Source organism: Clupea harengus, chromosome 15 (genome assembly GCF_900700415.2).
Source record: "Clupea harengus chromosome 15, Ch_v2.0.2, whole genome shotgun sequence".
Classification (NCBI taxonomy): Eukaryota; Metazoa; Chordata; class Actinopteri; order Clupeiformes; family Clupeidae; genus Clupea; species Clupea harengus.
Window position 1 is genome coordinate 17144160 of NC_045166.1, and position 14873 is coordinate 17159032.

The window sequence follows — 14873 nt, forward strand, 5'->3', positions numbered from 1 at the left end:
GGAATAGAGTATCTGATGTTGAGGAGTTTACTATTTCTGGAGCACCAGGCACAAGTTCTTCAGAGTTTCCACATAGAACAAAAAATGCACATGATTCCCAACTTTGTTGGCAAAAAGAGTAATTTCAAAGGGTTCTTTACCACTCCGATTGACCGCACATTTGAGTTTGAACCTTCTCTTTTCCTCTTCCATGGAGACTGTCTGAAGAGCTACGGAAGGTTTTAGATTGAGTCAGTGTATCAATGTCTTTAAAGATGTCATAAAATAACTGCTCGTCTGAGGTTAAGTTACACAGTGATTCAGTAGAGATTGGTGAATGAGACTGACTGAGAGTAAAACTGGTCATCTTTATTGATTCGTAAGGAAATACTGCTTCAGACGGGTAGGGGTGAGAGGAGAGTAGAAGACAGAGGTGGAGAGGAGAGGGTGGGTGGTGTTAGCTCCTTTCAGATCCCTGATGTCTCAGCTCCTGCAGATTAATCTGGAGTGGGGGGAAAGAAATGACTGGTGTTATGGCCACGTCATCAGCTTCGGGTTTCCAAGTCTAGTTTATCTTTGGGAAGGTGGTATTAACATTTGAGAATGCACTGCAATGAAAACAGTTTTTTGATCATCAAAACTTTAAACAATAGACACAAAGAAGAATTGGGCCTGAAACACACATTCCCCTAACAAGAATTTCATTCAAAAGTTTATGAACCAAACCTTAAACTGGTATAGAGAAAATACCTGATGATTGAGCTTAAGATTGAATTTGATGCCAACCACATAATTTCATGCATTTATTTTTTATCACTGTAAATGTCAAATGTCAGACTGTTCAGCTGTTCAAATAGCCTGAGTCATTCCCTCCATAAGAGCTCCAGCATTTCTTCTTTTTTAGCACTTGCTCTTAAAGTGCTACATTCAGACTACCAGCTGGGGGTTGCCCTGGGGTGAATCTAAACAATGAGGAACCTTTTAGACCATTACAGACGTCAAGCCAGCTGTACAGTTGTCAGAGCTTCAGGAGGATACGTCTGACATACGTGGCTAAAGGTTGGCTGAAAAGTGCCGGTCGACAGAAATCTGAGGGTTGTTAGGACGAAGTGGGACAGGTACGGCTTGGTTTCTGCGGCGCCAGGAGTGAAGCTTGCCTAGGGCGCCAAATGTGCTAGGGCCGGCCCTGGCCCCACTACTGTTCGACATGCGCTACGACCACAAAGGAAAGGCTTTCCAGCTGTGTGCACATTAAAAATTGGCAGGAATTTTGTTTACTTTTAGAATCAACACAGGCATAATACATGGTTTGAATGCTTGTCTCAAGTGTTGCGCTAATGCACCAAATCAATCATTAAGCTGAGGAGTAGTTTAAATTCATTATTAATCATGAAAACTTTAAACAAATGGCTAGTCACCCAATCATAGCTCATACCCCACTCATACCACCCCAAAACCACACATTCAGACCTATGCAATAGGAGACCTATGCAGGTTATCTGGTGAACAGCACTACCGACTCGGAGGGGAAAAAAACAAGCTGATTTCTGTGGACTAAGATGGTGAGGGAACCAAAGGGTGGCGCTGTGGATTATTAATCTATTAGTAACCGATTTGTGTAATGTAACAGAAAATGTAAAAAAAAAAAAAATGCCACCAACAACAACCAGTTCTCCCCAGTGGTGTCACTGGCTGGTGAGCTGCTGGGTGCTGGACTGAGTGGAAACTGGCATGTATGCCGCTGGGCATCGGGGTGGTACCTGCAGGGTGTGCCAACTCTCCAGCCTCTGTCTGGCTCTGCTCCTGAGGGAGACTGACGCCCACCCCCAGCCTCTGCCGCAGCGAGTTCACGGTCTCCGTTGGGATGCGGTCAGCCTGCGACTCCAGGTACTTCAGCACGTAGTGATCGGCATCAGTCAGCAAGAAGCGATGCTTGAAGACTGAGGGAGGAGGGGAAAGGAGTTTTGAATGGAGTTTGTTGACGAGGTGTTTCAAGTTCTGTTGGCACGGCATGGGATCACGCCATATTACCTCTCCCTCTAAGTCATGAATCCTTCTGTTTTACTGTTACCTAAGCCATTAGGCTAAAGCTATAGCTCTGCGCTTAACTCTGTGCCATCAAAGAAATGATCCCTTTCTGTGAGTATGTGTGTGTGTGAGGGTGAGAGAGAAAGAGAGTGATACAACACACACCTTCTATGACGGATCCAATGGCAAAGTCTGCTGGACCGTAGTACTGCGGGTTGTGGACGGTGCTGCTGGGTTTTGAGATGCGTGTTTTCTCCAGGTACTTGCCGCTGATGATGCCCGAGTTGCGTGTGGCCAGCTCGAAGATGCTGACCATGTCGTTGGACAGGTAGTAGGACAGGATGAAACGTCGCCCTGTGTCCTGGGGGCTCTGGGAGTCCTGTGTGACAGCAGAGAAACATCAGGCCACATCAGACCAGATTAAATCATGAGTACCATGGGTTCCCTGAAGAACATTAACGGGAGGAACCTCTGAAGAGGACATTTATTTTCCAGCCTGAGAATGTCTCCGTCTACCATATCTCTCCTGTCTCACCAGTCAAGACTTCAGGCCAGACCTGCTAACTAACCTTCCATCAATACATTTTATTCATTCATTTTTGCTATAGTTAAAAAAGTATTTTTTTTAAATGTTTTGTAAGTTGCTTATATAATCATAATCACAACCATCACCATAACAACGACCATAAATATAACCATAACCTTCCAGAGTAGAAAGAAATGCTACTATATTTTCTCAGTTTTAACGTGAGTTCATTCTTTCCGCTCTCTTTCCTGTGAGCAAGCAGTCTTAACTGGAATGCTAAGTGTCCAGGCAGTAGGGGGTGGAATTAGATCAGACACTGATTGCTGAGCAGCTAAAGAGCTATAGGCAGGATGCCGAGCACCCCAAAACAAATCCAGTCTGTTCCCAGTGGGGTGTCTTCCCTAACAAGGAGCATTTTTTCGCAGTTCAATAAATCAGTCAGAATCCATTCTCTTCTGGAATCTAACTTTAGGTCTTGCAAAACTCCTCTGTTTCACGGCTGCACATTGTAATTCTGCTGTCATGATTTTCTTGATTTTCTCCTGATTACACAGAGCGAGCTGAACAGTTGAATGGCCTTATAGCAAACCTGTCACGTCCGAGCCACTCTACTTCAAATCAAACCCACGTACCTGGTGCTGATGATGCCCTGCCTCAATTGCCAAACTACAGGGGCACAAGGTGTTCCAGTCAAATCATAGAGATTATCACAGAGCTACTGATGGAGATAATTTGCATATACTGTTAATTACTTAAGAATGTATGAATCATGTGCTTATGAAATGGCTTTTCTGTGCGTGTGTGTAACTTAGAATATTAGGTGCCACTTAGTCTGCATATGTACAAGAGCATGTTTAGACCAGAAGTGATAAGAAGGGTCGAACTGTGCTTCTTCCAACCTTGCAAAACTTCCATCCTTGCCTCGGACGTGAGAAATCCACCACGTGGTTTTCTCTGCTGAACGCTCAACTTCTGTCTATATAAACCTTGTGCAATGTGTTTATCATTGCTTCACTTTCAGCCTTGTGCTGGGAGTGAGCCCGATTGCAATTGTTGTCTGTCTAATAAATATACTTATATGCAGCTCCGGACTCCTGAGGTAACTAGGGTGAATTTTCACCTATCAGCTACAGTGTTGTACACCGAGCCGTAATGGATTTGGCCAGTTGGTGGTCTTTCTTGGTGGTGCTATTGAAGTCCTGAGACTGGCGTCAGCAAGGTGAACTCACTATTGAAGTCCTGAGACTGAGACTGGCGTGAACTCACCAGTGTCGCGGCGTAGCGGAGAACCTTGTGGTCGTTCTCCAGCAGCTTCATCAGGTCCTTCTTGGGCGGCTCCGGGATGAAATACAGGCAGTTCTGCAGCGAGTCCTCCAGAGAACCCCAACCATTGTAGGGGGGAATCACGTGCTAACAAGTGTGTGTGTGTGAGTGTGTGAGTGTGAGTGTGAGTGTGTGTGTGTATGTGTGTGTGTGTGTGTGTGTGTGTGTGTGTGTGAGTGTGAGTGTAATTGTAATGTAGAGAGCGACACAGACAGAGCGAAAGTGTGTTTTAGAAACCTGATATGCCCGACGTGATGAATTGCTGCACAGCAGTACTATGTAGAAGCAATGAAAGACCATTATACATGTGCTGATAAAAGTAAACAATCATATAACAGGAGAGAAAGCTTCCTGCTGCAGCAGATAAAGCACAAGTGAGGTGAGGAACAGTTGTGGTGTGAGCCTAATGAGGACTTGGTAAGATGGACGCCACTCCACCAAACCCATCTCACCTTCTTGGTGTCCTTCTGGGCCTTCTTCTCCACTGGGACAGGATTGAGCGGTAGGTCCGGGTGGTTCTGCTGGAAGTAGGCCCGTGTGAACTCGTCGCAGTCATACAGCAGGAAGTTCCTGCCCATGAGTTTTAGCGTCTCTCCGACCCGGAAGTCCCGCGGGGAGTAGAACTCGTGAACCTCCTGAGAGGACACCTCCAACACACAGGTGGGGAAGGGCTCTGAGGAGACGAAGGAGGGTGGGGTGGGGGGGGGGGGGGGGGGGGGGGGCAATATTCACGCACGCCGCACATATTCACACATGTAAACAAAGCAAACAACAAACAAAACATGAAGAGGAATGTATAGGCAACAGAACACGTGGCCAAGTGAAGACGTGTTAACTTGCTAGCTAATTGATCCTTTACCTTTGAAAGTAAAAAGTGAAACACAAAAATCTCATTAATGTGCTATGAAAGTAGTCAGACAAAAACATCATTTTCATTAGTGGTCTGAGAGGTAAGAGGTAATAATTGCAAAGAGTAAAACTGAAAACAGAAACACTTTTTACATGAATCCATGATCCAGATTTAAGGACATTAATTCTGGCTGATTAAAACTTCTTGCTTTATGATATCAATTCAACAACTGGTTGTGCAGTTCTAACATACACACATAGACACACACACTCACCACAGGCAGGTTTGATGGTCTTGGGGACCTTCTGCCGGCGCAGCATCACAGGGAAGGGGTCTCGTCCGCTGTTGGGCTCGTGGACCTCGCGGATCTCCACAGAGTCGTCCATCAGGTAGTACTGAATGGTGACGGGGCGCGCGTCGCCAAACAGCGTGGCCGTGTTGTCCCACAGAGCAAAGAAGCGTAGCACCTGGGACACAAACACACATAAAAGTAAACAAACAAGTCAATTTACACAAACACACATCATATGCATATGCAAACACAAGGAAAAAAACATGGTATGAATGTGTATGTACACACACCTGAGACCTGAATGAATGGGAGGATTGTGTACTACAGTGTTTGGATTGAATCTAAACAGTTTACCACTGGTCTGCCAGAGATATTAGAGCAAGGTTTAGTCACTGTCCAGCACTGTGCCTTCTGGCTACCGTTACACAGGCATAGGGAGTCTGCAGCAATGTGCACCATCTGTGTTAGCATTAGCACTGCAGGAAGAGACTACTGATTTAGTCAGAGTGGCTAAAAATGAGAACCGTGAAACCCAAGAGGACAGGATGTCGTAAATTAACACCGGTGGCCATAATTTATTTCAGTGTGTGTTTGGGGGGGGGTTTAGGGGCACAGCCAGGGTTCATTAAAGAGGGCAGCTACAGTTACCTTATCCACACTTCCAAAAGCAAATGTTGTCCTAAAGTGAGTACCCATGTGTACATTTGTGTAGGTGTGTGCATGTTTGTGCAGTCACCTTGCGGTCCATGGTGATGAACTGCTTAAGGCGGTCGAAGTCTGATGGGGTGGCGTAGGCAATGTGGGGCTGCATCTTGGTTCGGAGTTGCGCATATGGGTCAGATGGGATCGGTTCTGGGTCATTTAGAACCAGACCCTGGCTCTCCATGAAGTCCTGATCCAGACACACACGTACACACACACACACCAAAATGAAAAAACAAACAAACAAAAAAAGAGACTATTATAGGGGTGTGCTCTTTACAAACACACATAGCCCCACATATACATAGGGACTACAAATCTGAATACGTATGTCTATATACAGAAAATGTATGTACATGAGGAACCATGTAAGAGATTATGGCACATGTGGAGTAACTTAACATGTCCAGAACATAAGGGAAATTGTATTCATTTCAAATATTAACAATAGTGACTACTAGTACCTCAACTAGGCAAGGTGTGTACAGATATGTGTTTATGTGAGTGTGTGTCTGTGTGTATTTTAGGGAGTATATCACAGTGTGAACACTGTTTGTGTGCACTTGTGTAACCTAACCTGTGTGTTACTGTCGCAGTGTGTGAGGCGGTAGGTGACGCCATACACACACAGGTCCATGGCCACGTTCAGGTCCTTCCAGTGGTAGTGGTCACCACGGTCGTTCTTGGGCAACCGTTGGCGTTTGATCAGCTTCCCCTGGGGGATTCCGGAGTTTTCCACCTTGGGCTCAAACACACACATGCTGTCGTCCTCCAGGTAGTAGTAGAAGATGACCGGCCGCACGCGGTACTCTTCATTGGGGGAGTGCTGCACTGTCTGTTGGAAGTAACCATTGAAGCACAGCACCTTGAAGGGAAGAGCGAGGGAACGGTCAGTGGGAGCTTTGGATATCCAATCCTGGAGATCAACCCTGACCACTGTGGCTCCTGAAAATTTGCTAAGGGGTGATGAATGCAGCCCAGACTGATAGAACATGCCAAAGCTTTATGGAAAGTGAGGAAAAATACTGAAATAACAGTGAAAATATATTTCACTATATCGTTGTGAATTGAATGCACTTTAACCGTATTCTACCGTATGTAGTCATATTTGTTCATGTTTCATAAAATAGAACCTTTAACAGAAAAAGAATGCAAATGTTATAACCATTTTGAATTTCCGAAAATACAAAATAGGCTTGCATGGTAAACACTTTGGTCACATAGTCAATGCAAAATCAAAATGATTGTGCCTACATGCAAGGACGGATTATGAATCCATGGGCCCCTGGGCCCCTGGGCTTGGGCCCCCCCCTCCCCAAGAAAAAAATGCTTGTATTCTCGCAAAACATTACTCAAATTTAATGAAAATTTTTTTCAACAGCACAATAACTAAATTCACCTGTATCTCAATAGGATTTACAGCGCACATACACATTTTCTAACACACTTAATAATTAATAACAGCGACTTCACGCAGAGGCTCTGGCTTAGGGGCCCCCTGAGCTCATGGGCCCCTGGGCCTGGGCCCGGTAGGCCCGTTTGGTAATCCATCCCTGCCTACATGAATGTCTGATGATACAAAAATGTCTCGGTTGGCTACCCAAATCTGCATATAATTACAAAATAGCGATAAAACGTAAGAGTTTGACCTAGAGAGCTCATACCTTCTTGTCATAGACGACATGAGCGGGGATGAAGTCGAGCGGGCGGCTTTTGGCGACGCTGCCGTAGGTCAGTGAGGGGATCTCATAGGGCACCTGCTTAGCCTCGTTCAAACTCAGCTGCTCGGACAGTAGGGGTTCTTGCCCGATGCCAACATTTGGTCGTTGAGGTAAAGCGAAGCCGTTCTTGTACGACAGCGTTTGAGATTTATGAAAGGCAGACTTCTGTAGAATGAAAGCATTTGACACTGAAGCGGCTTTAAAGTAATCTATAGAGAGAATGCATTACACGACCAATACACTTTTCTTTTTTTAAACTGTCACCATCAGTTAGCTTCCCGAAAATGACTTATGTTTGTGTTAGGCTAAGTTTGGTTATGACTAGAACAAATAAGTTATTGCTAGCTAGCTAATTACGACTCGTAAAATAACAGCCGAGTGAGCCCTTACCGTTGTGTCGCGAAATGTGTATCCCGGGAAAAAGGGAAATCCATTGCTTGAGTTTATAGACATTTTATCGCGTTTTTCAAGTCTTATAACTATGTCGTGGAATGAAGTTTAGTGCAACATCACCGGACACAGCTGTTTTCGCCTCGTGGGAATATCACATTTCTTATATCCCTGTGGAACTCTCATTTGTACACACTGCGGTATCCAAGGAGACCATGTGATAGTAGTGGTTGCCATGGAGTATATAAACAAATTCACCTTAGCTGCACGGTCTCTTCATGTGAAGGATATGCTTATTGCTGTGAAATTGGAACAACTAGCCATGTTCTATTCATAGATACATATACAGCATACAAATAAGGCTGAAGCCCATGAACTGAGTAAATCATTGTGTGCGTGTGTCTGTGTCTGAAACCTGAGTCAACATTATCAACTTTAACTGCATGTTATTCGAATTACCGGCAGATGGCAGTACAACACAACAAAATTACACCTCGACGCAAATCGTTTCCCCATAAGCAGTTTATTCCAAACTCTAGTAGATTTTGGCCTCACACAGCCTTCAGCCAATTACAAAGTTCCATTCTCCCTCTAAACGATGTTCTGTAGAAGAAATAGGGTTTATCTCTAAGGAAACATCTCTGTATGTTCTCTCATTAAAAAAAAAAGCAAACAATACTAAAATGACATCATTTCATTTTTAAGTGGCAAAATACCAGACTAGGGACACTGAAATGACTAGCTTATTTTGCAGATAGAATACATGGACAGAATATAGAATCCAAAAAAGATAAATGTTCTTTAACACCAATTGAATCAGTGTGTCCTTACTTTGAATGGAGGGTCAATTTCTGCCTTGTGTTTATCTTACATAAATAGCTCCTAAATCATCTCTATTAAGGCAGGATTTGAATGGATCACACTAGGTTCTGCTATGACCATGTGAGTTTCTTTAGGTGTGATAGCATGTCGTACTGTGCTTGCTGTTTACAACTGGCCAGGCCAACAACCTCTTAAGCACAAGGCGTCAGGTGCATTTAGGCAAGTTGTTTCAGAGGTGCATATCACAAAATCATGGAGGGGTACTTCAGACTGAGATTATGACCTGAAGGACTTCACCTTTCAGAGCTTTACATGGCGAAGCTTCAGGCCCTGCCTTCAGAAAGTAACAAAAATGTAGCATATGAGAGGCTCTGGTTGATTGACTTTGCACCAGTACATTTCTTGGTTTATCCATGGTATCCAAGGTCAATATTCGTGTTTCTGGTGTGTCAGCATTTGCCTTTATTTAGAACACGAGCAAAGTCAAAAATGTGACCTGTGATTGGCCGTGCTCTTAATTTGACACGAGTAAGAAGGCAAATCGTTGTTCCCCGAAAGCTAAACTAGCTAGCTTGTAGCACCAACTAAACCAGCCATCTGAGATTTTCCACATATATCACATGGTTAGTATAACTTTTGGCAAGCCACTTCACCAAAGTCAGAAATAAATTGAACAAGGGGCATAAGAAACTAGCATCAGTATAAAAAAAAATATCATGATCAATGACATGATCAATAATTTACATATTGACTGGGCCCTACAAACCAAATAAATCCAATAAGCAGTATAAGGCACTCCACTGTGCATAACATATCAATATATATTTTATATAGAAAAAAATGTTTAAGTATTCAACCTCTTTGAGGTTTTCAATGGTGTTTTTTAGCTGACACATCTCGAGCAATGTAAGTATTCCCTTCTAAGGAAGAAAATATCAACAATCGTATGCAGAAACACTAGGATTGCATCCCTGAGGTGTCAGACAAAGCTTTGCCACTGTATAAAAATATTTCATTACCATTTAGATACAAAAAACAACAACATCAAACAATAAAACTATTAAATATTAAAAATAGATTTAAGGGTTGAGATGAATACCAAATATTTCTTATTATTCTCCTTTGCTTTTGAAAGAGTGGCAGTGTGGTTAACATCGAGGTCATTTATATATTTATATTTTTAAACTGTCCTTCAACAGACCTCAAATTTTAGGCACTATTCTTTTCTTCTTCCTGTGAGAGCTTAAATGCTGCTGAAAGGCCCAACCTCCTGTGAGGACAGGAGATGAGAAGAAGGAAATAGAGAGAAATAGAGGGAGGGAGAGAGAGCCGAGGTCCTGTCCACACAACTGCATTTAACTGTCCATCCAGAGCTGCCACAATCAAAAACATCTCCCACAAGGCTCTGTCTTTTGAGTTCTTTGGGTTCTTGATAAAAAAATAAAATAAAATAAACTCCAGTAACCATCACCCTCCACTTCCAGGAAGAGGGGTTAGGTTTGAAGTCAGAAAGCCAAGTGCAGAGTAGCATAGACCCAGTAAGGTCACCTCAGGGGCTTGCGCTTAAGGCTGAAGTATGGGAGGTCCGTTTGCTCGACCAGCGCTTCGCTCGACTCAAGAGACAGTTTATTCTCAGGGAGGGAGGGAGGAGGAAGAGGGTGGAGCTTCAGACAAGGCGTGTCCCATGCACGCTGACATCATGTCACATCAGTCGGAGCCAATTGAAACCCAGACTCAAACTCAAAAGTAAGAAATAAAAAATCGAACCTCCGACCCTAACCGGCCTTGACCCAGCAGTCCTGTCCTGTCTTTTCCTCCTGGTCAGGGTCTGTTTATTGGTTCTGCTCTCCATCGGAAAGGAAGAGATTGGTAGACGTAGGTGGCGACGGCGGCCTCAGTAGTAGCGGTTGAGGCTGCGTGTGCCCGGCACGTCCGGCTGCCCGTTCATCCAGATCTCGCGGATGATTCGCTCGCGCTCCTCCAACCGCTGCGCCCGCTCCAGCTCCTCGGCCGACGTGAACACGTTGGTGTTGAGCGTGCGCTCGAAGCGCCGGTGCCGTCGAGCCGACAGGTCCGAACACGTGTCCCAGTCCGAGTCGTCCGAGTTCGAGTCGTCGCTGTCCGAGTAGGCGTGGTGGTGCGGCCCGCGGCCCGAGTGCCGCCGGCGGCCAGAGGAGCGGTTGGCCGAGGACGAGCCGGAGCGGCAGGGTCGGTGCGGGCGCCGCGGGCAGTCGGTGCGGCAGGAGATCTGTACCACCAGGGCAAAGAGCGTGAGGAAGAGGCCCACGCACACGCCACACACAAAGTAAAGCGCCGTCCGCTCCGTGTGCTCTATGAAACACACACATACAACCACACAGATGCACACGCACACACACACACACACACACACACACACACACACACACACACACACATGCAGGCACATGTTATTTGTGAGGACACTATCAGTACACAATCTGAGGAGTAAATGATAAGCACCATAATTACTACAATACTACAGTAATACAGTATTACACTAGAAGCACAGTCACAGGCGGCTAGTTCAAACTTGGTCTCTCTTGGGGCAGAAATATTGGAGATAAAGAGAGTGATAAAGTGATATAGAAGGATAAATTCAGTGTAGGAACAGTGTATGTCTGCAGTTGACTAAAGGGACCTCCAGTTTACCTGTGATGTATGAGTAGGTGTAAACTGCTACTGGCTGCAAGTGAGCGCAGGTACTGTAGGTGCTCACCTGTTATGTAGGCATAGACACTGGCTCTGATTGGCTGAGAGTAAGAGTGGGTGGGTGCTCACCTGCGATGTAGGTGTAGGTTGCCAGGGCGCTGCTGATGAGGGCCATGTCGGCGCTGAGGGCCGTGGCGTTGATGCTGGGGGGGCGCGACGGCTGTGGGTTCTTCTCCTCCGAGAACGGCACGGTCTCCCTCTCTCGCTTTTTCTTCCCTGGCGAACGAGAGAACGCAAGTCTTTATCCTCACATCACACAAGGAAACGACATATTTGTGCAATACATGAATGTGTATTTTCAAACCTTATTGTAAATCTTTTCTTGACACTCGTCAGTTTCATTATATACATTATGCATATGATTTATGTCTCGAGTTTCTCATAAACATGGATTACAGTGAGCATCACATATAAAATACACAATGCATGATTTTCAGTTTATTTATATTGGCTTTGCTGTTAACATCGCCGTTATCCAAACAGTTGATTTGTCACCATGTAACCATGTAGTCTGAGCACATGTAACAGTCTGAGTATTTCCATCATGGCTTGGACAGCGCTGTGTGTGTGTGTGTGTGTCTGTCTGTTTGTGTGTGTGTTTTTTAAATTCCTCGAATCACTTCAGTGTTTACACCAGAACTCAGCAGGCAGACCCCGAGTGAGAGTGTGTTTACTCCCTGGCAGCCGCTAATCCAAAGTGCGGCCGGAGCCCAAGTTTATACTTAGAGCCATCATGGAGGGGACGTGGGGTCGGCGGTGGCTTTGAGAGGCATTGAATTACAGGGCCGGGGGTGGAAACCGAGCGGGTGTTGTTCGCGGCTCTGTTTCAGCGGTCGAGCCTGGGAGTTAGTTCGTGATCATAGGGGTCATTTTGGCTCAGTGGCTGTGCAGTGGTAAACGTGACATCTGGTGAGGGACCAGCTCAATGCCATGGCGACACGACCCCTCAATGGATGCTTTTCCAATCGCACTCCTTAGTTGTGCCGCGTCGTCGTGCCCGTATGTGCCGAACTGTGGTTTGGGCTACAGTGAGACTAGCAGACTCTTAAACAGTTCTGAGCTGAACCAGGCCCAGGCTCATTTCTGAGGGCCAGTGTCTTCCCGTTTCCACCCTCCGTCATGAGTTCACCCCTGCTCACAGTTCTGGGTTGGCACAGCTTACAAAATGTAGTGGAACATTGGCAAAACCCTGCACAACAATATGTTACATAGTTACTAGTCACTATTCCCCTTCTCTCTCCGCCTCTCTCTATCACTCTCTCTCTTCTTTTCTCCTCCAATCTCTCTTCTGCTCTCTCACTCTGACTTGTCCTCCCCTTCTTTCACTCACTCCTTTCTTTATCCCCTCTCTGTCTTTCTTTCCCTTCCACTTTCTCTCCAAGTCCACCGCCCCTCCCCCCTTCCCTTCCCTTCATCCAACTTTTTAACAACATGGTGTAGGCTGTAAGTAAACACTGTTACCCGAGCCTCAGATGTCAATCATGTACATGACGGCTTTCCTGAGGCGGGTAAAGTAAACAGAGTAAGGCCGAGCTGACACTGATGAAGGGTCGTCAGCTGTCACGAAGCAGGCCCATTTCAGGCCTCGGCGGCAGGTCTGGGGTCAGTGTGTTAACCTTTTAATTGTGCTGGTTTAGACTCAGCAGGGGTGAACAATCCAGAGGTATGACGTGGGGAAAGCTGAGATAGCCAGCACCCATGTAAGGGGGACTGTGTGTGTGTGTGTGCAATGTGTGTGTGTGTGTGTGTGTGTGTGTGTGTGTGTGCAGTGTGTGTATAATGTGTTTTTGTTTGGAGGGGGATGTTGGTGAACGGTCACACCTGGGCATATGGCAGGGGACGGCTAGTGCTGACAGTTAAGTTGGGTGTTGGAGTTGGCAGATAATTCAATTCAATTAATTCAATTCAATTCAGATAGCAGCCATGCCTTAGTTTAAAGTACCCATACAGCCATGCAACAAACAGACACTTCAGAACTATAAAAAGGGACTTAGTTTATTGATTTGAATTCCACTTACCGTTTATATTGTGGTGGCTTGTTGATGGAAGCCAGTGTGTGTGTGTGTGTGTGTGTGTGTGTGTGTGTGTTTACGTACTCTGATCCAGCTGGGTTGTCTTGTAAACATATTGGAGGCACAGACACAGCAGCACTTAATGAATTTATTCTCTCTCCCTCTCTCTCTCTCTCTCTCTCTCTCCCTGTCTTTCTCAGTGTTTGTTTCGCAGAAACTAATTAGCCGGCTGGACTTTGGCCCTCCTCTCTGTGACAAAGGTGGCCTTGTGTGTGGCTTCCTCCTGTGATTAAAGCCTGAGCATTGATGAGATGAGCCCTGGACCACAGCCATCCCCGACAACAACCCTTTCATACCCAACTCTATCTCATTCTCTCTTTCTCTCTCTCCCTCTCTCTATCCGTCTCCCTCACTCTCTCTTTCTTTCTCTCTCTCCCTCTCTCTCTCTCTCTCTCTCCGTCTCTCTTACTCTCTCCCTCTGTTTCTCCCTCTCCCTCCTTCTCTCTCTCCGTTCACTGCGACTCAGTAGTGAGTGTGTGAGTTTGAACTCTTGGCTTGAGGTCACAGGCGGACATGTGGTGGCTAGACCACTAACGGTTAAGAATTCAGGGTTTAGCTGTCTAGTAGCTGAGGTCAGGGAGAAGCCAAGGTCCTCCTCACTGCATTGTGTCATCTGTCTAGATTCGATAATTAACACGACTCTCAAAACCAGCAGGCTGAGCTAGCGAGCACAGGCAGTCCTCTCTCTGTGCACAGCTGGGCAGGAACATGTGTCAGGAGCTGAATGATGGAGTTGTTGGGACAAGGTTTTGTCAAAGCCCCTCTGGTTAGTTCACCTGGGGATGGTTTTGGGGGTGAGAGGTGAGAGGTCAAAGGTGAAGCTCACCTGGTGTGGCGTCAGTGGTCACAGGCGTGGTGCCATCAGGGGGGGCGCTGTCTCCCACCACGTTTGGGTCATGGAGTGGTGGGGGGGCAGGCTGGGAATCTGGGTGGTTCGGGACGGACTCCTGCAACAGCTTCTTTGGGACTGGAGGGAGAGAGGGAGAGAGAGGTAGGAGGGGGGGTGGATAAAGAAGAAAGAGAGTGAAGAAAGAGAGAATGGATGAAAGATGTTAATGATTCATTCATGATTCACAAATGCACAGCAATATAGAGATAAAGTTTCCCGTCACTTATGTGTACCCCATTTCCAAACACCCCCCCCCCCCCCCCCCCTTAAGTTACTTCCTGTGAGTGAGGGGGAGTGAAGAAATCCAGACATGGAGCTCCCAGCATGCACTAAAGGGAGTGGGGAAAGGGGGGCACCACATTCCCCACTTCCTCTCATGTGGTTGCTGCCACTGACCGCATGGGGGTCGCCCTGGCAATGCCATCACTGAGGGGTGGTGGGGTTGACCGGCTGTTTAATACTGCCCTCCCTACCTCACTCTGGAAATTCCCACTGCGTACAAAAACGCAAAGAGGAAAACAAGACAAAGAAAAAGAAGGGAAAAGAAAA

The 14873-nt window shown here is 46.0% G+C and overlaps 2 protein-coding genes across 3 annotated transcripts in view; both read right to left on the reverse strand.

The window, feature by feature from the left end:
• Positions 1–327: 327 nt before the first annotated feature.
• efhc1 (EF-hand domain (C-terminal) containing 1) lies at positions 328–8220 on the reverse strand. 2 transcript variants are annotated; one of them, XM_031581483.2, is made up of 10 exons: positions 7812–8220; positions 7365–7586; positions 6278–6565; positions 5735–5890; positions 4981–5173; positions 4309–4529; positions 3800–3943; positions 2173–2386; positions 1740–1919; positions 328–481 (listed from the first exon to the last, which is right to left on the reverse strand). In XM_031581483.2, the coding sequence occupies exons 1-10, from the start codon at positions 7872–7874 to the stop codon at positions 477–479; spliced, it is 1686 nt and encodes a 561-aa protein (XP_031437343.1). In that variant the 5' UTR covers positions 7875–8220; the 3' UTR covers positions 328–476. The 2 variants fall into 2 exon arrangements, with proteins under 2 accessions (XP_031437343.1, XP_042565928.1); XM_042709994.1 differs by lacking the exon at positions 328–481 and having other exon boundaries at positions 490–1919.
• Positions 8221–8318: 98 nt separating this feature from the next.
• LOC105907300 (protein eva-1 homolog C-like) overlaps positions 8319–14873 on the reverse strand; it is a 47315-nt gene continuing 40760 nt past the window's right edge. Inside the window, exons 4-6 of the mRNA XM_031581849.2 lie at positions 14262–14402; positions 11433–11579; positions 8319–10964 (exon numbers count right to left, since the gene is read on the reverse strand). Coding sequence (XP_031437709.1) covers positions 10528–10964; positions 11433–11579; positions 14262–14402 — 725 coding nt within the window. The 3' untranslated portion in view covers positions 8319–10527. The remainder of the gene's footprint in view (positions 10965–11432; positions 11580–14261; positions 14403–14873) is intronic.

What these genes read in the sequence shown, in the direction of transcription:
- efhc1 (XM_042709994.1), bottom strand. Translation starts at nt 7,874, where the DNA reads ATGTCTATAAACTCAAGCAATGGATTTCCCTTTTTCCCGGGATACACA. An exon ending in GACCATCAAACCTGCCTGTG is followed by an intron (nt 4,530 to 4,980) that starts GTGAGTGTGTGT and finishes TCGTCTCCTCAG; the next exon opens with AGCCCTTCCCCACCTGTGTG. An exon ending in CCCAGAAGGACACCAAGAAG is followed by an intron (nt 3,944 to 4,308) that starts GTGAGATGGGTT and finishes CACACTTGTTAG; the next exon opens with CACGTGATTCCCCCCTACAA.